This window comes from Nothobranchius furzeri, chromosome 8, assembly GCF_043380555.1.
Source record: "Nothobranchius furzeri strain GRZ-AD chromosome 8, NfurGRZ-RIMD1, whole genome shotgun sequence".
NCBI classification, from domain to species: Eukaryota; Metazoa; Chordata; class Actinopteri; order Cyprinodontiformes; family Nothobranchiidae; genus Nothobranchius; species Nothobranchius furzeri.
In genome coordinates, this window is record NC_091748.1 from 57433728 (window position 1) to 57459701 (window position 25974).

A 25974-nucleotide genomic window follows, 5' to 3' on the forward strand; every position below is an offset into this window, starting at 1 on the left:
CTCCTCCTGATGTGGAGGAGCAGCGTATCTACTCCAAGCCCCTCCCAGATGACCGTAATTCTCACCCTATCTCTAAGGGAGAGCCCAGCCACGCTGCTGAGAAAACTCATTTCAGCCGCTTGTATCCGCAATCTCGTTTTTTCGGTCACTACCTAAAGCTTGTGACCATAGGTGAGAGTTGAAGCGATAATTCCAGAGCTTTGCCTTCCGGCTCAGCTCTTTCTTCACCACGACAGATCGGTACAACGCCTTCATCACTGCCGATGCAGCACCAATCTGCCTATCGATCTTGCAATCCGTCTTCCCTTCACTCATGAACAAGACCCCAAGATACTTTAACTCCTCCACTTGGGGCAGGACCTCATCGTTGCTCCGGAGAAGGCATTCTACCCTTTTCCGACTCAAGACTTCAGATTTAGAGGAGCTGACACTCATCCCAGCTGCTTCACACTCACCTGTGAACCGCTCCAGTGAGAGCCGAAGATCACGTTCTGATGAAGCCAACAAATGCCACAATAAGATTTAAATCTATGATTTTTGTATGCAGCAACTTGAAGTTATAACAACAATTATTTATTTGACTTCTGACTTGCAGATGTAGGTATTTTTTTATTTTAAGAATAATATCGAAACCTTCTTGAGTCTTGTTTAGAATATGGATAATGCCAATCTGAATTTAGTGCTTAAACCTGAATGCCATTTAAAAGTCCTGTTAATCTTTAGTGACGTTAACGCTTTTTAAGAGCTTTTGTCCTCTTCTTAGTATCTTTGAGACATATTCCCAGGAGCTGACATTGTTAGGTGTCCAAATTGTTCCTCAGAGGGAAAAAGCTTGGATCCTAGTTCGCCAGCGTGCATTCTTTCTCCACCCCTTTGCTTTTGATAACTGCACTTCCTTGGTTTTTCTTTGGTTTCTCATCTGAGTAGATTTGTCAGTTCTGACTGGAATATGGGAGAGTCGAGTTTATAAACTGTAGCTGTCTGTTGTTGCTTAACAAACAGAAACTACCTAGGAACACCCCTCCTCCTTACCCCCGGTTGAGTTGTTGTCATTAGATCCTGTTGTGTTAAACACAATAACACAATAGCTCTGTAAATAGTTGTTGAACTGACACAAAGTAGTGTGTTCCTGTGTATTTGATGTTTTGGGTTATGAGTGTGTGTGTGTGTGTGTGTGTGTGTGTGTGTGTGTGTGTGTGTGCGCGCACTCACCTGATGGTGAAGATGAAATGCATGAAGGATGCTGCGGCTTAGACTAAAAAGGTCATACTTTTTTGTGACTCAGCAGCTCTTAATCAGACCTGTACAAAAGCTTTTAGTTTTTCTCCAGTTTCATTTCTTCCTACGTTCTTCCTTGTTTTCAATAAACCTTCCATGCTTGTTGTGTCGGAGTGAGGGTCATTAATGAATGATAGAATATTCACTTTGAACTGCATCGATGTGCATCTATATAAGGAATTTACATCCTCTGCATGTCTGTCAAGTCAGACTCTAAAACATGCACACAAAGAGGAAAGGATAAACAGTATAGCTGCTTATGTTTTTCCCTTTTGTTTAATCTGCAGCTACACCCACACTGTGTGAAAACGGATGACTGAGTGAGACCATATTTTTTCCGTATGCCTGCATGGTTGTGTGTGTGTGAGTTGATGCTCTCTTGAAAGGGCTCTTTTGAACTTTGGGGCAGTACTGGTCTTTTGTTGTCTGTCAGTCAGTCGCCCACGCTCTGTGTGCATCCTCTCAACCACCCCCCACCCCACCTCCAGCCCTCCAGTGCACAGCTACAGGCTCTTTCATCTACTTTCTGCTGGACAAGGGGAGGAGCATCCATGCATGTGCCTGTGTGTTGGGTGTATGCTCAGCAGGTAAACAGCAGCAGAAATATGAACATTTGACCTTTCCCCTTTGTTTCATTGTCATTTACTGTGTGTCCATCATGCCCACATCAGTGGTCTGAACAGCCTTAAATGAAAACAAAGAATCACACACACACACACACACACACACACACACACACACACACACACACACACACACACACACACACACAGATTGTGGGTGTGTATGAGGAGCTGAGTTGGATCAATTTGTTTCCTCTGGTGTGTTTCTAAATGGCGTTAGAATGACATTGGAATACTAATAATAACAACATCATTCCCTGATGCCCAGCTGATAAAGGTCAGTGGAGACACTGAAGGAATTGGAAATGAAGCTTAATTATCCACACAGTTTTCATTATAGAAACAGATAAAAACAGTCCATCTGTTGAGATGTAGTGTATTCAGGTCACCTTTTAGTTTGATTTACTCTTAGAGAGGTTAGGTGGTTCTGGACTGGTTTATAAATCTGTTCCTTGGTCTTATTGTTATGGCTGAAATATGAATAAATCACATAATTTTAGACCTGAAATGAACCAAATCATTTGCTTGTTATGGATTTTACAAACAAAATAAGTAAATAACAAAATAAGATTCTGAAGGCATCTGGCAGTATCCATGGTAATACAACAAAGGACCCAATACCAAGTTCTTCATTTAGTAACGTGCACACATAAATGTAGCAGTCACAAAATACCAGCAAACACACACACACACACACACACACACACACACACACACACACACACACACACACACACACTGTTTAATTAAGATAGGCTTAAATCCTCCTCTTTCTTTGGCTGAAATTTTAGAGCACGTCTCTTCAAAGACAAGCGCTGTGAAGATTTGCAGTGATTTTAAATTAAAGGGGTGTGTTTTAGGTAGGTAAGACACAACATTACCTTACATTTTTAACATCTCATAACTGTTTGCTTGAAGTAGAAAGGAGCTTAATGCCTGTAGTTGTTTATGAAGCAGTGTGTTGTCAAGCTACCCTCTCTCCCTCTCTGTCTCCTGGCCTCTATCCATGTGCTATTCCTCATGGGGCCAAAGGCCCCTTTACAGCAATCACTTCTCCTTAGCCTGCCAGCCCACACGGGACCTTTGCACCGTCAGTGCTACCTCTTAATACAGAAGAAGCACAGAGGCAGCTCTGCAGAGTTATTCATCAATTCACTAAACAGCTCGGGGAAGTGATATGTAGGGAAATATAAACCAGACTCTTCTTGCTTTTATTGCCTGAAGCAATGTGGAGGCAGAGACCTTTTCAGCTGGATGGGTGTTTCTCTTAAAGCTCCCTCATTATGTCAATAGAGAGTTAATATTTTAAACAATCACAATGGTGTGTGTGTGTGTGTGTGTGTGTGTGTGTGTGTGTGTGTGTGTGTGTGGACATACTGTGTATACTGTCCTTAAAGTGGGACCTATCAGTTCTGCTGTTTAAAGCACATGCTGGACCTCAGTGCTGCAGGCACACACTCAAAGCTTTCAACAGCTCTGATATGAGCAACATATTGCACAATTGAATTGAATTGAGTTGAATTGAATTCAATTTGAATTTATTCAGTCAAAACATAATAGTAATATAATTAATAACACATTATATTACATTTAAAGTGACTGAAAAGGCGCAGGCCGAAGCAACATGCTTATATTTATGCCTGACCTTTTTAACAAATTAATCTACCCTTTTAACACAAATCTGTACAATTTAAGCAAAATAGAAAAGAAGAAGAAGAGAAATATACACCATTCAGTTAGTCAAATAAGTTCACAATACTTTTACATTTACAACACAACTTATAAACTCTTGTAACCGTCAAAAATTATCGTCAAAACCAGCCTTTTAAACAACAAAAATGTACCACAAGTTCTTACATTTATATTGGCATTATTCCATAATTTTACCCCCACCACAGATATACATTTCCTTTTAACTTCTTTTTTTTTTGCCAAAGGAACAATAAATTTATTAATATCTCTAAAGTCATACTTAGTTTTTAGACAAGAAAAAAAAATGTTTGTATACTTTGCGGAAGTAACTTTAATTTAGCTTTATACATTATTTACATTATTTTATAGTAAACTAAATCATTAAATTTCATAACGTGATTTTAAAAACAACGGATGTGTATGTGCCAAATAATCTGCCTTATTAATAATACGTATTGCACGTTTTTGTAAGAGAACTATTGCACTAAATAACGTTTGATTAGTCAGTCCCCAGATTTCCACAGTGTGGAATGTAAGGTGGTATGACACACACACACACACACACACACACACACACACACACACACACACACACACACACACACACCTCATGAGTGTTTCAAACCTGTTCCTATCGAAAAGTTGTAAATCTCAATTAAAGTGAGTTCATGTTTGGGCCGGTGGATATGGTTCTGTAAACATTTATTTTGATGTTTTATTCTGTGAAAAAGATTTTGTAGATCACATCAAGGCATCCCTATTCTACTTACTATGTATTTTTTTAAATAGAAACTGCAAGTTACACACAGTTTTATTATTCATATGTTATTTTATTTTTGTGCATATATGCATGGTAACAAAAATGTAAATAGCAAGAAAATCTAATATTCTGTTATGTCATTGTATGAGGTGTATGAATATTTTTCTTCATCCTGATGCAGAATTGAGGTTAAAACAACAAAAAAGGGATAAAAAATCTTTGAAAGTTTTGCAGGGCGAACTTCTTTTGGAGTATTATGGTATATTTTGTTATTTTAATGGAATGTTTTAATTTGAATTAATATAAAATAATATCACCAAAAAATCCCGAGCCTAATTCTGTGTGTGTGTGTGTGTGTGTGTGTGTGTGTGTGTGTGTGTGTGTGTGTGTGTGTGTGTGTGTGTGTTTGTGTGTGTATGTGTGTGTGTGTGTGTGTGTGTGTGTGTGTGTGTGTGTGTGTGTGTGTGTGTGTGTGTGTGTGTGTAATCAGTTAGCTCATGGGGGGATTTTCTTCCATGAATGTAAAACATTTGCACAAAATTGTAGAATTCACTTCTTTGCTTTCCAATGTAATGTATGTCAAATATATATAGGAGAACACTCAACACAATATTTTTAATTAGTGATGAAGAGACGTGAAATCTCCATTAAACAATAAATTGTTACTTTATGTTAGTAGAAATAGGTTTTGCAGAAAACGTAATGAAGTAAGTAAGTAAAGTAAGTAAGTAAAAGTTTATTTATATAGCGCCTTTCACAGATATAAATCACAAAGCGCTGTACAACATGATAAAGATCAGGGCAAATACCTCTAACCAATAAAAACATCCAAAAAACAATAGCAGTGATAAACGTAGAAAATAAAATCATGAGTAGAAGTAGCATCTGTGTAAATGAAGTCTGCTGCCCTGTTGCACATCCAGCGGCCCGGTTGTTACCTGTGGATCCATTCAGGCTGGTTCCGCCACATCCATCAAAATATGTGCTGAACACAGCTTCACTCTCTGGTATTTTAGGGTCCTTAAAGGACAATCGAAGCCTGCTGTAATGAATTACCCATCAGCTATGCCGGGGTTCCCAGCAGCCACAGGGGCAATATCTGTCACATCCATCATGAAGGAGGAGGAGGAGGAAGAGGTCTATTTTAGCCAAACACACAGGTGTGTATCCACAAATTGAATGTTTTATACAAAGCTCTTCCAAAAGGAGGAGGAAAACCCTGGAACAGAGATGTTAATGGGGGTGGGATGACAGTGATGTTGTGGGGGTTACAGGAAGATGTTGTCCTGGTTCAGAGGGGTTTGAGAGATACAAAGAACTACAGCTCCCTCAGGACCTTCCTCCATCACCCCACCCTGCATAAATTAGCAGTCTGATTAAGCTCCAGCCTGTAATGGAGCTATATGATCTCCCACACATGCGCTTGTATCCCTTTGGACAAACCCCTGTGATCAGTCACATGACCAGCTCCCATGGTAACAAGATGGTTTATTAGCATGCTTTTGTTTTAATGATACACTTTGAATATTCCGGCTTAATCTTGCTGTTTTTCCCAATGAATTTAAAACAAGAGTTTATTTTAAATCTAACATGTTTGTAATATGAATAATTAAAGTGGCTTATTTTTCTCTTAAAATTTCCTAAATACACAATTAGAAATTTCGGCAGCTCATATCTTTTTTAATAAACACACAAACTCCCAAATGGAGCCATAAATATAAAAGGATTTTTATGTTTCTGTGCCAATAAGAGTCTGGAGTGTGTTTTCTGTTGCATTGTGGGAAAATGCTGCTGTGATATTATTGTTACTTTTGCCATCTGTCATGGACCAGTACTTTTTCCTTCTCATTTCACAGTCGCTTGGTGTGTACTGCTCTTTTTCCTCCACCCACTGAGGTGTGCGGCCCAGTCAGAGATCACAGTATTGATTGTCAGACACACACAAAAATGGCTGTTTCTGCCATGTGATACAGAGGTACCGAGCAGGGCTAATCAACACTTATTGATTATTTTATGCTTATTTCTGGTGTGCTGCTTTCTGTTCAACATGTCATCCACGAGGATGTAGAGCCTTCTGCTACATTTGTCCTAGCGCGACGATAAATCGAGAATAAATCAGAAACAGCTTGATAGCATTTTATGAAATAATCAACACAGACACATTTAATCATGTCGCTATCATCGGTCCATATCCAGATGTGATGGCACACACACAAACGAACAGGGAACACCTGCTCATTCGCATGCATGCACACGGTCACACAGCGATGTGAAAGCAATTGGCTGCTGCAGAGGAGAGGCCAACTCCCAGAGCTGGTTGCTAATGGCTACAGGTTCCAGGGGAGCAGGAAAAGATGTCGGTAATGGCAATGTCACTCCCTGCTCAAATAGATCAGGACCCACGCTCAAACCTATGCAGGTCTACTGGCACGTTTATTGTGATCAAAGACACACACACCCAAGCACACACACTTAGAGACTAAAATTGGAGAACAATTTTCCTCCAACCAAGTTAAAGTGTGTTATTATAGCTGTCAGAAATAGACTCTCATCCAAAAAAAAAAAAAACCTTCCCTGGGCTCCAGGTGCAGTGTTTAAATAGATTTTTCCCTTTCAATACAACTGATTTTCTGCATTACTGGGAGGTATTTTTTCTGTGTTCATTGTAAGTGAAAGTAGCAAAATCATCTGTTGTTTTTCATAAAAACAGATCAAATCATCTTTTAGCGTTTGCTCTCATGCTACCTACTGGGTTTTCTGTATTTAATGGGACTTTTCATTAAATCTTGGTCCACATGTGTTCTGGGAGCTTCAAATATGAGAAAAGCAATTTCCTTGTTACATTCGTCAGTATTTGTCAGAGCTGTACAGGACTTACTTCTGTTTTACAGAGATGCACCAATTCTGGAATTTGAAGACCAATTTCAGAATGCCAGTTTTGGTCAATTCTGATATTTCTTAAACTATAATAATCTGATTGTGCACATTCATATGTGGAAGATCTGTTATTGCTAGTGCAAGCAAGTGCTGAGCACTGGTGCTTCCACAGATCAGTACAATTTTTAATTTGTTTTATTGATGCATTCACAAACCAAAAAAAAAATCTGACTTTTGAGAGCTTAATTGTGCATTTTTGTGCATCTGTACTCTTTTATGACTAATTTTAATGCTTGTGAAGATATTCAGCACGTTTTATCAGTCAAATTGACCACAGACCTTTTCTGTGTGTATCAGTGCAACATCTGACCAATGTGATTAAAACGGGCGCTGATGAAGATGATGTAAGGTTCTGCAAGCGTAGAATAGTTGAATACTTTAGCAATCCTTCAGCCACTTACGTATGAGTTCAGTGAGTCTAGAGGTTTCCACTCGGCTGCCTGCAGATCAGCGAACAGGCCCAATGAAGAGGAATGATGGGGAGGAAAGTGTCAGTGTGTTGGGAACGTGAGAGACAAGATCCATTCTGTTAAGAGGAAGACATAATAAAGAGACAACTAAGGTGGAAAAACAGTGCTAAATCAACAGATCAGAGGACTCCTTCATCTCCAGCAGAGCGTTAAAGTGAGACATAAGCTGCATGTCCGATGCTGTCTTTTCTTTACAGACCAGATGAAGATTAATATCAGTCATAATGGTGAATGCTGAGTTGAAAACAAACCGTGTTGTTGTCTTAATGAGCCGTGACCATGTAGACCAGGCCTGACTAATGAGGTTGTGGTTGGGGTCCTAGGAACAGATTTTACACCCTCAGAGGTTCACCATTAGGACTATGTTTGCTCACTTAATATGCTCAAATGAAATGGTAACCAGTTGCTGTTGGTGGCTGCTGCCCTTCACCTGCTCATCTGTTTCTCATATTCTCACTTCTGTTGCTTCAATTTTCTGATTACCTCTTGCTCACCCCTCGTCATTTTAAATGAACTTTGACTTCATTTTTTTACATCATTAAATAGGACAAAAATGTTTTTTCATTTTTTAGATCAGTTGATGACATTGCTCCTCTGAGGTCAGTGCAACAGTATAGTCTGCTCAAGGTCACATGCCAGGGTCATACAGTCAGCACGAAAAAGTTGATGTAATGTCATTTCTTACTGAAATTCTGCAGGATTATTAAAATATCAGTGGCTGTAGCGCTTTAGTGGTTTCACCGTAATGACTTGAGAAGTTATTGAGAACAGCTGTTGTCTTTAATGTAGTGGTCAGATCTCATTTTGTGTTAATCGTTTTTTACTGCTGTTGTTGTTATTAGTAATGTAAAATCATAAATTATTGCTTAACCTTATAACCTTTATTGCACCAAATGAATAAAAATAACATTCAACACAAATAAGATGAGTTCCTTTTCTTTTTGCTTCAGGTTATTTTTATTTGTCTCAAAAAATAATCAGATAGCTGAAAATGATGGTAAATGTCCCGTATTTGTATAGCGCCTGCTTAGGGTTCTACAACCCCCCAAGAGGCGCTTCACAACACAATCAGTCATTCACACATTCACACGCTGGTGGGGATGAGCTACGATGTAGCTGCAGCTGCTCTGGGGCGCACTGACAGATGCGAGGCCTGACGGTCCCTCCGACCAACACTAGCAGGCAAGGCGGGCTAACCCCAAGGACACAACAGCAGCATTCACCTTCCGATTACTGGGCCACAACCGATGCCTCTTATTAAAATTTTTGAGAAATTTGAAAATCTTTGAACTCTCTGTTAAATATAAATAATATTGATTCATGAACTGTTTCAGTGTTTCTATGATTTTTACCTGTGTTACTTCAAAAAGTTATTATTTTTTTTGTTACAAAAGAATCCCAAAAAGGAGGAAAACTATTATTTATGATGTGTCTGGAACCAAATATTATTTCAGTTATTGAAGTCATAATATTTTCGTTGAAGGAAAATTACAAAAAAATTGAAATAAACAACAGAAAAGTTCCTTAGTGTTTAAAAACGTGAAGGTAATGGTTGAATTTATATAAAGACATACTTTAGGGGACAATTTACAATGTTTGTTGTTTACAATGTTACAATGCAACAATATTAGACTCTAAAATAAGTCTTATTATGCTTACTGTGTAGATTGGCTCCACAGTAACGATGCTGTTTTAAAAACAGAGCTTTCATGCAATCAGATCTTTTAAAATGTTATTATTGCTGTGTGAGTCACCTGAGCTTTATACGCGAGTTTGCAAATATATTAACACCCTTTCCTGCTGGGAATAAAGTCCACTTTATCTAAACCACTGCACAATGTGGATATGTGAAACTGATGCTAATTATCAGATTACAGGATTAGACTGAAACAGATTGGAGTTAGATTTAATAAATACTGGTTAAAGGAATAGGCGGCGTTGCCAGGACAACAGGAACCTCAGGGTGTGATGCCTGCACAAAATAATCTACTGACGTTTAAATGTTCTACACCTGACAGCTTTCAGACAAATTTTGAGATGTGATTGAACTTGTAAAGTTCAACACCTGATGCAATGAATCCGTTGGTCTAATTCTAACCGTTATCAGTTTGTCTTTTCTGCACAGACTCATACCTGCAGAGAGATGCAGGAAGTCTGAGACTCAAAGGAAAAGCAACGCTGTTCTGATCTTCAAGGCCCTGTTCGGTTTTGGGAGGAGGAGGCAGAAAGGTCTGGGCCAAACTTTCCCCTCGTTCTGCCTGCCAGAGATAAAGCTTCACAGCTGCAGCTTCTGGAGGAGGAGGAGGAGTGAAGGAGGGATGACTCAGACTAAAACATTTTATTTGGCTCTGATTTGAAGATGGGAATAATTAACTCTCCAATCAGACTCCTCGCTTGTTATACTGGAGGATTTCTGTCTCGTGTAGCTTCTACTCCTTCAGCTCTGATAAATCAATGTATACTCCTAATTTGTTCAATGCACATTTCCTCATGACTAATGGGGGCTGCTTTTATAAAAAAAGAGATAGAGGGTAGTTTATAATTAATATGCTGTAAAGAAGTCTCTGATAAGGCAGTCTGTGCACAAAAAGTTTTAGTGGACTACAATTGATAAATACTTTTTTCTTGAGGTCTTACGAACAAAACAAGCCTACATAACAACCATGACCCAAATCAGTCTGGCTTTCCCAAACATTCCCAATCCATTACGCATCCAAACCCTCAGTTAAACACTGCCCTGTTTAAGGAATCTTCTCAGTTGCATCGATGTGGCCTTTTTCTGTACTTAAGTTTAAAAGTTGTTTAAAAGTTCTCACTAAAATGAAGTCTCAGCTTAAAGGAATGTTTTGAAAACATTTTCCTGTGATGCTAAAATTTCCCTCAAGTTTGTCGTTTCAGATCCGCAAACTCCAAGCTTTAAGATAATACAAGTAAATGCAAAATGCAGTTTTCAACTTGTGATTTCACGCATTAAGGGGAACAAATTTATCTGCACCAACCTGGCTCTGTGATAAAAAGCCTGGTTGTAACATTCTTTGGGGCAGCAGTAGCTCAGGAGGTAGAGCGGGTTATCCTATAATCAGAAGGATGTAAGTTCAATTCTAGCTCCCGCCAAGGAATGCTGCTGTTGTATCCTCGGTCAAGGCGCTTAACCCACCTTGCCTGTTGGTGGTGGTCAGAGGGACTGGTGGTGCCAGTGATTCCCAGGGCAGCTGCAGCTACATTGTAGCTCATCATCACCAGCATGTGAATGGGTGAATGACTGATTGGGTTGTGAAGTGCCTTGGGGGGTTGTAGAACCCTAAGAAGGCGCTATAAAATACAAGTCATTTACCATTTAACAGTAACCAGTCATTTGTCATCATTAGTAAGGATTATTTCACATCTCTGTAGAGAGATTTTGTCCCACTCTTTGTTAAAGAATGATTTTATTTATTTACACTTGGTTTTCAGTCTAGTTAAGGTCAAAGGTCAGACATTGTTGTCAAGTTGTTGTTGTTATTGTTGTTAGCCTCAAGGGCAACATGCCGATAATCACTTGTAAGTCGCTTTGGACAAAAGTGTCTGCTAAATACATAAACATAAACATAAACTTAAGCATTGTTTGTCAGGGTTTTCCGGTGGAGCAGATTTCATGGTTCCATCAGTTACAGTTAGTGATCCTGGTTCTGAGGTAGCAAAGCAGCCTCAGACCATAACACTACCACCACCATGTTTGACTGATGTTCTTTCTCTGGAGTAGAGTTAGTTTAGCAGGACACACCTTCCAAAAAGTAACTTTGCCAAATAAAAAAGAAGTCTCGAGGATCATCAAAATGCTCCCTGAAACTCTGTCATGAAATAATTTTTGCCCCTTGATCTCTTTCTTACTCCTGCATCGTGACCTTTGACCTTAAAGGTGGAATATGGAATACAAACACCAAGGCGACATCTGGTGTGTGGAGGTTGTAGTTGCAACAACAGAATAAGGTTTCCAGTCGTTGGGATACCAGGTTTGCTGCCGATACGTGAAATCTTTTATTTGGGCCCATCTGTTGTAGGCTCCGCCTGCCCGTCAAAATAAATATTTGATTATTTTTTAAATGTAGCTTTTAAAGGAAATATTGTACCTTCATTCACACCTCTAAACGCCCCGTAGACGTATTATTTTTGAAAACCATAGCTTCTTATTGAATTGTTCCATATTCAACCTTTTTTAAGGGACACTATAGCGACATTTAGTGTTTAGAAGTGGTAGAGCAACAACAGAACACATTTTCCTGGCTTCGGGGTGTTGATTCTCTGCTGATACGTGAAGTGACCAGCCAGCACCATGTCCAGTGACGAATCGTACAGGATAAGGACTAATTTCTACTAATATGTTTATCTTACAACAGTTCTTACCGTTAGAACATATTCTGGGCTCAGAAACAGCTGCTTGACTTAACGAGTCCACCATGTTTACACAGTCCCAGCCTCGCCTTCCCTGACTTTTTACCACAACAATGCCCCCTATTGGCTGGTAGATGTAAACATAAACCCAATGTCATGCCTGTCAAAATTGTAAAGGATAAAAATGTACATTCATTCTGCACATCTCTAAATGCCCCGTGGAGGTAATATTTTTTAAAATATAGCTTTTAATTAAAATGTTCCATATTCCAACTTTAAGTGGCATGCAGTGCTTTAGATGTAGTTCTGTGGTTATTGTTTTTTAATTCCTTTAAATCTTTATTTTTGAGATTGTGTAGCCGTGTGTTATTGAACAGGTTCTATTTAAGATTTTAAAATAAAAGGATTTCTTAATTCTGTGTATCTGGCAGTAATCAGGCCTGGGTGTGGCTAGTAGAAATGAACTAATCTGGTTTATCACACTTAATTTCTGATTCACCCATAATGTTAGTCATGTGATTTTAATGCTCAGTGCTGTTTTAGGCTGTTTATGATGAACTACATACCAAACTAGACTGGATCAATTGTCTGCATTAATACAAAGCAGCACGGTGCAGCATGACAAACACATCAGAATCAATAACATTAATGTACATTTACGCATAATATATTGTACCAAAGGTAATGCTAAATCTTAAAGCATCAAAGGACCTGTTACTGTCTGAACAGACATGTTTTCTCTGCTCATGGTCCTTCTGTTTGAGCAACCTTCTGCCTCCTAACACTGTAAATACACGACTATACGTTTACATCTTTGTCTGCATCTCTTCCTGTATCAGATTCATATCTCCAGTGTTCTCTAAGAGTTAAGCTCTCATATCATTTTCTAGAGTGTTTTGGTTCCTGGTATCATCTCACACCCCATCTGGCTTCTTCTTCTTCTCTGGTTTTCAGTTGGTGGCTGGTAATTTGCCAATCGACCGTGTCTCTCTGTCTTCTTCCCTAATGCGCCTCTCCCCATCACCTCCACACTTGTGAGAATATGTTGAACATCGGATCTGCTCCGTGTTCTCTTTACTTTTCTGGGGTGCTGAGCTTGCAGTCTTGTTGTAGAAATAGTGGACTGGGAGCACTGGTGGCTCCGGTCCTTGCAGGCTGGGCCTCTAGCCCACAGTGTGTGCATTCTTAATGCTCCCCTGGCATCGATGAGGGAGATGATAGGGAGAATTAATTGTGGCTGGAGGGCTGAATGGGAATAAGTGAGAAAAGAAGGCGGGACTGGAGGAGAAGAGGAGAAGGGGGGCTGGTTTTAGTGATCTGCTTAAGAAGATCAAATCTGTTTTATCCCACCGGTATGAGCTCGGAGTTTTGTTCTTGTTTTATAGCTCAGTCTGTCGCTCTGTGTTTGTGAGTTACACATGAGCGCATGCAGAGGGGAGATAAGGGACTCTACTGCAGAAACAATCAGAACATAATAACCTCCTCATGTCCTCCGACAATAATGCCATCAATGAGGTGCCATTAAATCAGATAAATGGGGCTTAAAAAGAGGTGTTGTTGTTGAAAGTAAAGAGTTTTATGTACTCTCAGGTACCTTCAGGCCCCTCTGCAATAACAAAATTTATCTGGGATCTAAACTAGAAGGAAAATGTTGTTTTTTCATTTTTTGATGAATGTATTTTTACTTTTTTTGTCAGGTTTAATTTAAATGTTGTTTTAAATGAAACATAAATTGATATCTGTGAATGAAAACTTTAATATGAACATTATATTTGAGGCACGAAGTGAAATGAATGCTTCTAAATGGTCAGTGTGAGTATCTCCATGAAGGATTTATGTGCTGAATTCATACGGTCGCTCCATGTATGGGAACATAAAAGCTGGGGGCGGGTGTGTGTGTTTCGAGGGTGAGTGGAAGGTTCTGGGGAAGCCGTCTCATCATTTATTTATACAATCTACAGAAGAAGGGGTTAGCGGAGAGAGAGGTACTGCCTTCTACGAGCCACCCTGGGAATACTGTAGGTCAAGAGTTGTTCTCTTTCTTAACATTCGTTTCGATGTCTCACTATGGGATACGCCCCTCCGCGGATTCCTCAGAAGCACTTATCTCAATACGCCAATCCTGATTGGCCAGTGACCGTGACGTACGCGTCCCCCTGCTACTATAAGTAGCAAGCGTCCCCACGCACGCACTATTCAATCACCTCTTCTCGCTTCGGTGGTCGCTTATCTCTGAGGTAAGTTAGCTCAACTGTTCACAGACGGAGCCTTCTAATATTCTCTCCGTCGCCGAACGTTAACTTACTGTCCATCTGTCCTGGCCTTCACCATAGGCTCGGGGCATAACGAGCAGCTTCACACTCCAGTGCATCTGTTCGTTCTCTGCTAACACACCAGTTAGCCTACATGGAAGCCGCTCCTCCCACCAGAGGAGTCGACGGCGCAGGAGCTCGCCTCTGTACCTGTGGGAACAAAATCTCAAGCACAGACCCGCACAAGGTCTGCTCGAGCTGCCTCGGGCTGGAACACGCCCAGCTGGCATTGGAAGTCCCCGGGTCATGTGAGAGCTGTGCTTGCTTCACCCTGAAGAGCCTTCGCCGGCGGCTAGCGCGCCAAGCTAGCCTGTCGGGGAAGGACCCTTGCCTGCCGGCCCCTGGGCCACCGCCTGGGGACGCCAGCGAACATGTCCTCCCGGAGCCGGAACCGTGTGCCGAACTCAGCTGGGGCTCACAGCTCGAACCGGCCGGTCCGAGCCACCCCGTCGAGGACGTGTTGGAGTTGGACTACGGAGACGACGGGGGCACCTCGGAACTCCTCATTTCAGAGGAGGACGAGGATGACGACGTTTTTCTCCCCATCGGTCAGGCCTCCATGCCTAGCTTTCCGTCCTCTCCCAGGGATGGAGCGGCTTCCCCGGCCGCCCACCTGGACATGCAGTCAGTCTGCCGACGCGCTGCGACCAGGTTCAACATCCCTTGGCCCACCATGGTCACTGAGGCTGTCAGATCCCGCTACGAGGGAAAGAAGCTGCCTCAGGCCACAAGAGCGGCAAAGCCCCTCCTTCCCGCCTTCCCGGAGCTTCTCCAAGAAGTGAGGTCCTCCTGGGACAAACACCCTTTCAGCTCCAGGTCTCCTGTCCAAGGAGCCTCCTCGCTGGACTTCGAGGGGATGGAGAGGGCTGGCATGCTTCGCATGCCGCCGATGGAACCGCTGGTTGCAGCCCACCTGCACCCACGGCTCTCGGCAACTTCCTCCAGGCCTCCCGCTCTCCCCGCGAAGGCGGACCGCTTCCAGTCGGTGCTGAACGAGAGGGCGTACAAGGCTGCCGCCATCTCCGCCCGAGCTTTGAATGTCTCCTCCATGCTCTCGGCGTACCAAGCCGAGCTCTGTGAGGACATGAATACGAAGCCGGACCCGGAGGTGTGGGAGGAAATCACTGTACTGACCGACATCTGCCTGCGTGTGCAGCGCTGCGCGGTCCAGGCCACGGGAAAAGCTATGGGCATGATGGTGCTTCAAGAACGTGCACGATGGCTGAACCTCTCCAACCTCTCTGATAGAGAGAAGGAGGACATTTTGGACATGCCAATCGTGCCTGAAGGCATTTTTGGCTCTGCCCTGGCATCAATGCAGCAACGGTGTGAGGCCAAAAAGAAAGAGGATGAAGCCCTTCATCTCTGCCTTCCCCGTAAGCCCTCACCGGCGCTGCCGGCTCGGCCGAACCTTCCTCAGGCGGCTGTCCGAGCCCAGCCTCAGTTCTGGATCCCAAAGCGCCCGAAGCCTCAAGCTGTCCAACCAGCTCCTTCGGGTTCAGCGCCTCGACCAGTTTGTCCTCAGAGATCCGGCAACCAAGCCGCTCCGCCGCCGGGACAACCCACCCGACCCGGCGGTCAGCAGGTGAGGAGGAAGAAGTGGGCAGCCTGACGGAGTTCTTTCCCTCCAGACGCTGCAGCTGGCAGTTCCCCGTTCGCCAGCTCCTCCTGTTCGATGTTGCCATGGTGCCTTCTCCCCCCCCTCACGGAACCCCTCCGGCAGAGTCCCCGAGCGGTTCAGGGTGGGGCCAGGACGTGCAGCCGGCTGTGCCGGCTCAAAACACACGTCACAAGCACTCACATTGTTTTTCACAAACATGTCACGCTCAAGGAGCATTAAAAAGTTCGCTGCCGCATCCAGACAAAATGTCAAGGGCGCAGCAAAAATCAATAAAAATGTTGCCCATGAGCATTTCCAGGCGTGGGCGGCCCCTGGCGGACTCATCCGCCAGTCACGGGTCGTCCCCGTACGCCTGGGCAGTCAAAGCACAAAGCCCCCTCGCATGCGCAGTGGTTGCCACGAGCACCGCTGCCCCACAACCTCTGGAGGGAGCTGCTGCTCCGTGTGTCACGGCTGTGTCACCGCTCTCCACTCACATGGAGGAATGGACAGCGGTTTCTGCTTCACATTGGGTGCTGAGAACTATTTCGAGAGGTTACAGGCTCCAATTCGCTTCTGTTCCTCCTCGATTCTCCGGCGTAGTGTTCTCCCACGCCCAGGGGACGTCAGCTCACATCCTTCAGGGAGAAATCTCCTCCCTGCTGGAGAAGGGAGCGATATGCATTGTGCCTCCCGATCGGTCTCAGAGCAGTTTCTACTCCAGGTACTTCCTGGTCCCGAAACGGGGAGGGACCGGGATTCGCCCGATCCTGGATCTGAGGGCCCTGAACCGATGCCTCAGAAAGTACAGATTCAAAATGCTCACGCTCTCATCCCTTTTGCGTCTGATTCACCAGAACGACTGGTTCACCTCAATCGACCTGAGGGACGCATACTTTCATATTCCCGTGTACCCTCCACACAGGAAATTTCTGAGGTTTGCCTTTCAGGGAGTGTGTTACGAATACACCGTGCTCCCATTCGGCCTCTCGCTGAGCCCGAGGGTGTTTGTCAGGTGTACGGAGGCGGCGATCGCCCCTCTGAGAGGGAGGGGCATTCGGCTGGCCACGTATTTAGACGACTGGCTCCTGCTGGCACGGTCCAGAGAGGAGGCAGCGTCAAACACGCTGGTTGTGATCCATCACTTGTGTGGTCTGGGTTTCAGAATAAACTGGCAGAAAAGCGCTTTACTCCCCTCCCAGAAAACAACCTTTCTAGGTCTGAATCTGGACTCAGGGGCGTTCACGGCCCGTCTCTCGACACCGCGCGTGAACGCGCTCTCGCTCTGCCTGGCGCGCTTCCGCCTACACAGTTCGGTGCGGTTTGCGTTATGCCTCAGGCTTTTGGGTCTCATGGCGTCGGCTATTTCAGTGGTACCACTCGGCCGTCTACACATGAGAGATTTTCAACGCTGGGTGGCTTCTCTGGGTTTCTCTCCAGTGCGCCACAGAGCGCGCAGGGTGACGGTCTCTGCAGCGTGCGTCGCGGCGCTCCGCTGTTGGCGTCACCCCTCCCTCTTGGCACAGGGGGTGCCTTTGGGGTTGGTTCTCGTGAGGAAAGTGGTCACGACAGATGCGAGCCTGTCAGGTTGGGGGGGCTCCTGGAGGGTCGCTCTGTCAGGGGTGTGTGGAGCAGAGAGCTCTGGGGGACACACATAAATTATCTGGAACTCCTCGCGGTCTTTCTAGCCCTGAGGCGCTTCCTGCCTTTTCTCTCCGGCCATCATGTCCTAGTGAGAACAGACAACACCACGACTGTGGCTTATATAAACCGCCAGGGGGGGCTGCGCTCCGTGCGGTTACACACGCTGGCACGCAGACTGATCCTATGGTGCAGCAGGCATCTCCTCTCAATCAGAGCCACCCATGTCCCGGGTGTTCTGAATCGGGGGGCGGATCTGTTGTCCAGAGGGACACCCCTGTACGGGGATTGGAGCCTGCATCCAGCAGTGTTGGAACAGATTTGGATCCGGTTCGGCAGAGCCGTAGTGGATCTTTTTGCCTCCAAGGAGTATGCTCAGTGTCCTCTGTTCTTCTCCCTGCGCGACCGAGACGCTCCACTCGGCGTGGACGCGCTGGCGCACGACTGGCCACGGGGACTGCTTTACGCTTTTCCCCCAGTGGCCCTGATACCACCCACCTTGCTGAGGGTACGAACCCAGCGCCACACTCTCATTCTGGTGGCCCCATACTGGCCAGCCATGCATTGGGTGGCGGACATTTTCCAGCTCCTGGAGGGCCAACCTTGGAAACTGCCGCTTCGCAGGGACCTGGTGTCCCAAGCGGGAGGCTCGATCTTCCACCCTCATCCAGAACGGCTGGCCCTGTGGGCCTGGCCCCTGAGGGGTGTGGGCTAGTGTCAGCAGAGCTGCCCCAGGCAGTCATTCGAACCATTCAGAATGCTAGGGCCCCCTCCACTAGGTCCCTATATGACTGTAAATGGAGGGTGTTTGAAGCCTGTGTCAGGGCAGGGAGGTCTCACCCTTCCAATGCCCGGTGAACGTCATTCTGTCTTTCCTGCAAGACTTGTTGGATGGGAAGAAGGCTTTCTCCACCATTAAAGTGTACCTAGCAGCCATTTCCGCCCGACACTTGGGTTTTGGGAGGAAATTGGCAGGTCAACACCCCCTGGTGTGTAGCTTCATGAGGGGCGCGCGCAGGCTTCTCCCTGTGTCCCGACCCCTGGTGCCCTCATGGGATCTGTCCTTGGTGCTGTCGGCCCTCTCCGGGCCTCCATTTGAACCTATGGACGGCCTGGACCTTAAGATCCTGTCTCTTAAGGTGGTGCTACTCCTGGCTTTGGTATCTGCAAAGCGAGTTAGTGACTTACAGGCTCTCTCTGTGCACCCATCCTGCACCCAGTTTGCACCAGGTGACATGAAGGTGTCCTTGAAGCCCAACACTGCCTTTGTGCCTAAGGTGGTGGGCTCCTTTTCTCCTATTATCCTCACAGCTTTCTACCCACCGCCCTTCTCCTCTCCTGAGGAGGAGCGGTGGCACAAGCTGTGTCCGATTCGCTCGCTCAAGGAGTATGTGAATCGGACGGAGAACCTTCGCAGGGGGGACCAGCTTTTTGTGTCATGGGGTGGGCCTCGTAAGGGGAAACCCGTCACAAAGCAGCGGCTTTCCCACTGGATTGTGGAGGCTATTTCTATGGCTTACTCCCGTCAGGGCATTCAGGCACCTGTTGGGCTCAGGGCCCATTCTACTAGGGGCCTGTCTGCTTCTTGGGCCCTTTTTCGGGGGCTGTCAATCCAGGAGATTTGTGCTGCAGCAAGTTGGGCTTCTCCACTTGCATTTGCACGCTTCTATAAGCTTGATGTTTCGGTCCCTGCAATGACTCACACGATTCTGAGTGTGGGGTCTTTGGCGGGCCAAGACGTATCCCTGTAGGTTGGTGATCGCTGGATAAGCTGTCTGGCAATACGGGAGTCTCCATATCCCATAGTGAGACATCGAAACGAATGTTAAGAAAGAGAACTTTAGGTTACTATCGTAACCCCGGTTCTCTGAGTAACATGAGTGAGATGTCTCACCAGACAACCCTTCTTGCTGGGCGAAGCGAGAAGAGGTGTTTATCTTGAATAGTGCGTGCGTGGGGACGCTTGCTACTTATAGTAGCAGGGGGACGCGTACGTCACGGTCACTGGCCAATCAGGATTGGCGTATTGAGATAAGTGCTTCTGAGGAATCCGCGGAGGGGCGTATCCCATAGTGAGACATCTCACTCATGTTACTCAGAGAACCGGGGTTACGATAGTAACCTAAAGTTTTTTTTAGCTATCAGCACAATTCTTTGTCTGGCAAACATGAAGCCGTTGAATAAAAACAATCAACCAGACAAGATTTACGGTTAATATCAGCTATTTTTAACAGTGTGATGACTTGAGTAATTATTTGATAAGACAGCCAATTCAAAGGGCTCTGAGGAGTTGTTTTCAACAGGCATTAGCAGGCGGATTAAAAAAAATTACAATTTATTTTTAAAAAGCTTGTTTGGGAGTGAAAAAGTCTACTTTACGGCTGCACACTTGTGGTTTAGTTATTAAATTTTGTCAAGTTTAATTAAAACATTTATTGATTTTTCTGTAACTTTGAATTAAATCCTTAATAAGTGATGCCTTGCAAAACAAAAGGCCCAGTGGCTATAAATTCTCTGCTTTGAGAGGACCGGCACCAGAAACATGTTGATGTCCATAACGAGCTCCCTCTGGGTAGGAGGAGGGCATTGCCTCACACTGCTGCAGGAACAAGCTCTTTACCCTAAATCTTTCACACACACCAGTACACACACTCAATCCCAGGGCTTCCAGGACTACTGGAGATCTTCTAACATTGACTGGAGGAGACGTACCCTGTTTTCTGGAGGTTAGACAGATTCAGTCTTCCTTTTGCAGACCACAGAGGTGTTGCATGCAGAGGACACCATCTAGATCCAGAGCAGAAATAATGAGAATCCCTACCGTGTGTAGTGACAGAGACACTGTCATATGAAAATGAACATTGGTTTCATCTAGCATCCACCACATGCTGCAGTGTGGATACATAGTGTCTCTGTAGTTGGTTGCAATGGCATGACGGCATGATAGATATTGATCTCTGCTTTCAATCAGAAGTTGGTAGATTCTCATCCAGATCATGGAGGGGCTAGAGCACAAAGTTCTGGGTCCTATAGACCTTGTTGTTGGGCTCCTGTGTGTATTATTATATTCTCCAACACATAATAACACCATGGTGCATGACAGAGATAACAAATTGAAGCTTTGTGTCTCTTGTATGTTCATTCTGTGTGTTTTATCCAACTGCATTACGTTTTATTTTTTTTAACACAGCAAAACTGCGCTGAGCAGTGTCCAGCTCAGATGTTCAGATGGGAATCTTTTCTTGAGTGATTTAGCTACATCTGCGATGTGCGTAGAATAAAATGTCAGTTCGTCTGCATGCGTCGGGGTAATTCTTTCTATTCTTTCTCCGTCAAAATAAACGGTCAAATACGGGAACTGTCCGGTCAACACAAGCCCTGCTTTTAACTGTTTTGTTTTCTTGTGAAAATAGATAAAATTAAACTTGATTAACACAAGAGCTAGGCGCACTGTGCCATTATCTCCGTCACTGTAAATGAGGGAAAAACAAAATGATCGGATCCTTTTCTGACCTTCCCCACCTACAAAGTTTAATTACAACAATCAAACGTGACAGAGCCTGGATTTGTATTCTGAGCAGTCTAAACATGTTTTAAAAAGAAACGTATGACAAAAGTGGCACCTGCTCAGTAAAACCACCAACAGGGTGAAAAATATCAAAATATTGTAGGCAGAGACGGGCTACAACTTCTGGATCCACTTTATATAAATCGTTTTATTGATTATCGTCTTATGAAAGATAACTTTGATGTACACGAGCGACCGGTACTGACTGCTGTCACCTGTTGTGATTGGTTAAAGCAGCTCTCTGCTGTCTGAGGGTAGGCCCCGCCCACAACGCCGCGGCTGCTGTGGCTCCCAGTGTTGTCTTTACTGTGGGAAACGGGTAATAATGGCTCTTTGATGGGAACAGGTTGCCGACCCCTGGTTTAAGTGTTTCAAATTTTTTTTATGAATTCGATTAAAAATAAAGGTGCCCGGCCCGTTTCCGAGGTAATTGCACAGTCATTGGCCCGGCCGACCCGAGGGCCTAGGGCTTCAGTGCAGGGCTCTAACAGTCTGGGCTTGACAGAGCCTGTGACAAGGTCAAAATGGCGATGGTGGCCACCTCCCATTTTACCTCAAAAACTTATTATTGGAGTCTATGGAAACCCATATATATATATATATATATATATATATATATATGGTCACACGTTCTGACTGTAGACTTCTGACCCCTCAGATTTATAATCTTTTTGTTTTCTAATTAAAAGTGTTATTTTCATTTTCACCTGGTTCATACTACTTGGTGTCTAGGTTTGTTGTACCACTTTCGTTCATCTTTTATAAATACGGTTCTTATTAGCGATGTAACCTTTTACTTTGAATTACAGCGTAATTTTTCTCCTGCCTGCAGGTTTGGCTAACATCAGTCATTGTGTCAGAGCAGCACGCTGGCTAGCCTAGCGCCCCTACATGTTAACATGCTCATGCAGGTCACACACACATACATACATGCAAACATAAGCCCACCCACCCACCCACCCATCCATTGTTGGGGTAAAAAATTGTTTTCTACATGTTTTCATTATTTAGCTACTTTTACAATCTCTTACCCCCCCCCACCCCCCCACCCCCACCACCACCACCACCTTATTTTTGGTTTTTGTTTTTTGTTTATCATCTTGTTCTTTCTCTGTTTTTTCTTGATTTGTCTAAACAGTTGAGTTTTATGCTAGATCATATACTGACATCAGCATCCCTCTTGGCTCGAAATTTACCTTTAATTCTGAAAATGAAAATCCACCCTTAGGTTATTTCATGCTTGAGTTCATGTATTTCCTTCTTGTCTTTATTCCAGATAACATGCTGTGGATTGCATTGATTTTTAAAATGTTCTTATCCACTTGTAGTTTTGTTGAATAATTATTTGTACTGATGCGTTTTTTAATTTATCCTGCATGTTTTAGAGGCATACCAAAAGTCTGATGTTAGTTTATACTAAGATCATATTTCATTTGTACAGGAGTGTTGTAGTTGTTTACAATAGCTGAAAATTTGATTTAACTTATCATTTATTATCTCTTTTCACTTTTTATCAGTGTTAAAGTTTGTGTATGTACAAGTGAGTGTGTGTGTGTGTACCTTGCATGTGCAGAAATATTGACAGATTTTTTCTGCCTGGAGACATCTTTTTCTTTTTTACTGTTAAATAGAAAATCCAGAAATTGCAACTTAAGTTTGTTCTATTTTATTGTTGATGATGGAATTTCTGACCAATTACTTTTGTATTTTTGGGCTTTAAACCTTTTCATTTTACATTAGTTTCCAGTGTAACAGCAGCCCCGAGACTCCACATATAGATGTGTTATTGACAAACAGCAGGGATCACTTGTTGTTTGTCAGATGTTTTACCATTATTGTCACACTCAGGGCAGTTTTAGTGAAGAGCTGCTCATCATCAGTATTTGGTGTAGTTCATATTTGTGCATCTTTTTGAGCTAGAGTTACACCAGCCTGCTGCTGCATCCTGAGCTCTGCAGGTGTTGGGTATCCTGTTGTGAATGAGGTAGAAGATTATTTGAGACAGAGCATCAATACTGATTGGATTGACTCGTCCTAAAAAAGACATGCAGGGTTTAGTCAGACAGAAGGGAGGCATGAAGAGATGGACGTCTGTTTGCCAGATCAACCTTCAAGAAATAATGTATATTTTATCCATTAGTAAATAAAAATCAGCATGTTCTAGGTGTTTAATAACAGATCAGAAAGCATCAATCAGATATGAGATTGTTGTTTTTGTTTAAAGAGACAATGTGTAGTTTTTACCAATATCTGGATATATCCATCAAAATGTTGTTGAAAATGAATTAAAACTAGGTCTAAAATACATGGGACCGGGTCTAAGGCTACATTCACACTGCAGGCAAAGCGCATCAAATCTGCGTTTTTCCCCACGTGCGACTCATATCTGATTTTTTTATGAGAGTCTGAACGCACAGATCTGATTTTTTTAAACACGATCCGTGTCACTTGAATATGTGGTACTATTTGTGACACATATCTGATGTTTTTGAAAGCGACTGCAGTCTGAACGGTCATGTCGCATTAAATCCATCGCCTACGTCACAGAGTCAGCGGAGGTGAGCGTTGTGTGTGGATGGCGTCAGGTTTTTCCCAAGATGTTCCTGACGAGAAGCTCTGGCAGAAGGGTTCAGGAGTCTGTCTGGATATCCTGTTTCAGGTTTTGGAATCAAAAATACAAGAAAGAATGTGAACGGGAGTGGGAGGTGCTGCAGGAGCGAAGCATTTTTCCAGTCTCCATCTCCGGGTGGGGGTGGGGGGGTCTCATTCTGTGAATGAATTAATACGGGAACATTTTCGGTAAATAATAATTCAGGGAGACAGCAGCAATAAGAAGTAAAATAGTTTACAGTTTTAAAACAGTTTTCAGCCCAAAACGGAAGAATTAACAGGCATGAAAGTTTTCACTGATAGTTTATCCACAGGATTATATCACAACTCTGCCGCTCCTGGTTTCGGCTCCACTGTGACTTCTTGTCTTCTACGCATGCGGGTCGCTTTGGGGCCGCGGAGCGTTCACACTGGAGAGAGTTTGATGTCGCATTTCAGTCATAGTGTGAACAGCCACACAAAAAATCTGATTTACTCAAAAAATCAGAATTGAGCATCAAGGCCTACAGTGTCAACGTAGCCTAAGTCTCTGGGCGACGCCATATTAGATGCTACGTTTCTTTCTACGGGAGCCCATGAGGACAAAATGCATTTACTGATGTAACAAATGGTTACAAAGCTTTCGTTCTTCTTAAATGTTGTTTTACACATTTACCCCTTCACTTGTTTCTAGTGATGAAAGGGAGTCTGATGTGCTTGTTATGTTGCTAAAGTTTATTTCCCAGGGCTTTTTGACCCTAATGGGCATCCGTTGGGGAAAAAATACTGCTTGCTTTCAATTATTTAGTTATCCACTGCCCCCTATCGCCAGGAAAAATACACACTGACACTTTAAATATATCAGTTAACATATGCAACTTATTATGATGAAAGTGTTTTATTAAAAACTCCATTCTGCTCTATAATACAACCTTTTTACTAAATTAAATTTGGAATATGTATGTCTTGTTTCGGGAAAATATGTGTACAGAGGACCTTTCAAGTCTAAAATAATAGAAATGCACAGCCAATAAAATGTCTGCTTCACATAACTGAGAACATTACCTTAGAAAATCTGATGCTGGTCCATTTCTATATGGTATTCCTATAAATGTCAATTACCAGGAAGCTGTGGCATGTTTCATCCTTCAGTGCCTCCCACTTTAATATATAGAAAACTCATAAACAGCCTGACCCGCTCCCAGGTGTTTCTAGGTGTGAAGACCAGATGTTCAACACGTCATATCCTGGCTCACATTCTTGTCTCTTTGGACGATAAGCCATTAATAACCTTTTGTTTTGTTTGTTCTGTTTTGTTTTTGGTTCCAGTGGCAGACGAAGACACGGTAAAAAGATACTACGCAAAGTTTGAGGAGAGGTTCTTTCAGACCTGTGAGAAGGAGCTTCTGAAAATCAACACATTCTACTCAGGTAACCATTACCTCCTGTCACTCCAGAGGTTTCAGTTTTATAGCCACCTGGAATTGGTTTGTAATAAACCTATCTGTGTTCCCCTTAGCATGAGTAGTGATGTCATTCTGGAAAAGGAGAAACTGCAACCAGTTGCAAAAATTAGCCATAAAGAGTGTATAACCATTTAATAGTTATAATTTAGATTTCTGATTAAACTCACTCTACACCACTCTGTGTTCCATCAATGTGGCAGCACTGTTTTCTGTGTGTGGCATAAACCTTTACTCAGATGGGAATTTTTTTTTTTACATGTGTTTTACCTTAATATCGAATTTTCTCAAACATTTTATTGCAGAAGACTGAGAATTATCTAGGTCGTTTGACTGGGGGGGCGGGCGGGGGGGCTCATGATTTTTGTGTTTAGGAGAGCAGCTATGCCTGTGTGTATTTCCAGGAGCCAAGGAGAACGTGTAATCTGTGTAACCTGAGATGGAAACCCTAAAATATTCTGGTACCAGAAGGGTGACTTCTTGTTTTGAGCTGAGCAGCAAACAAGCAGTGCTTCCTCTGCAGGATGTTTTTCAAATTGCAGGCTAACTGGGTCAACAGAGGGCCAAGGTCCACTGGAAATGTCGTGCAGCCCATAATGATGAGGGAACATTAAAGGCTGATGGATGCAGGGCGCAAACAAAGTCACTGCGCATGTTGTTGAAAGAACTT

General features: G+C 43.5%; 1 protein-coding gene across 1 annotated transcript in view; it reads left to right on the plus strand.

Annotated features, from left to right (window-relative positions):
* xpr1a (xenotropic and polytropic retrovirus receptor 1a) overlaps nucleotides 1-25974 on the plus strand; it is a 73856-nt gene that overhangs the window by 30800 nt on the left and 17082 nt on the right. The window contains exon 3 of the mRNA XM_015971314.3: nucleotides 25171-25272. Within this exon, the coding sequence (XP_015826800.1) occupies nucleotides 25171-25272 (102 nt within the window). The remainder of the gene's footprint in view (nucleotides 1-25170; nucleotides 25273-25974) is intronic.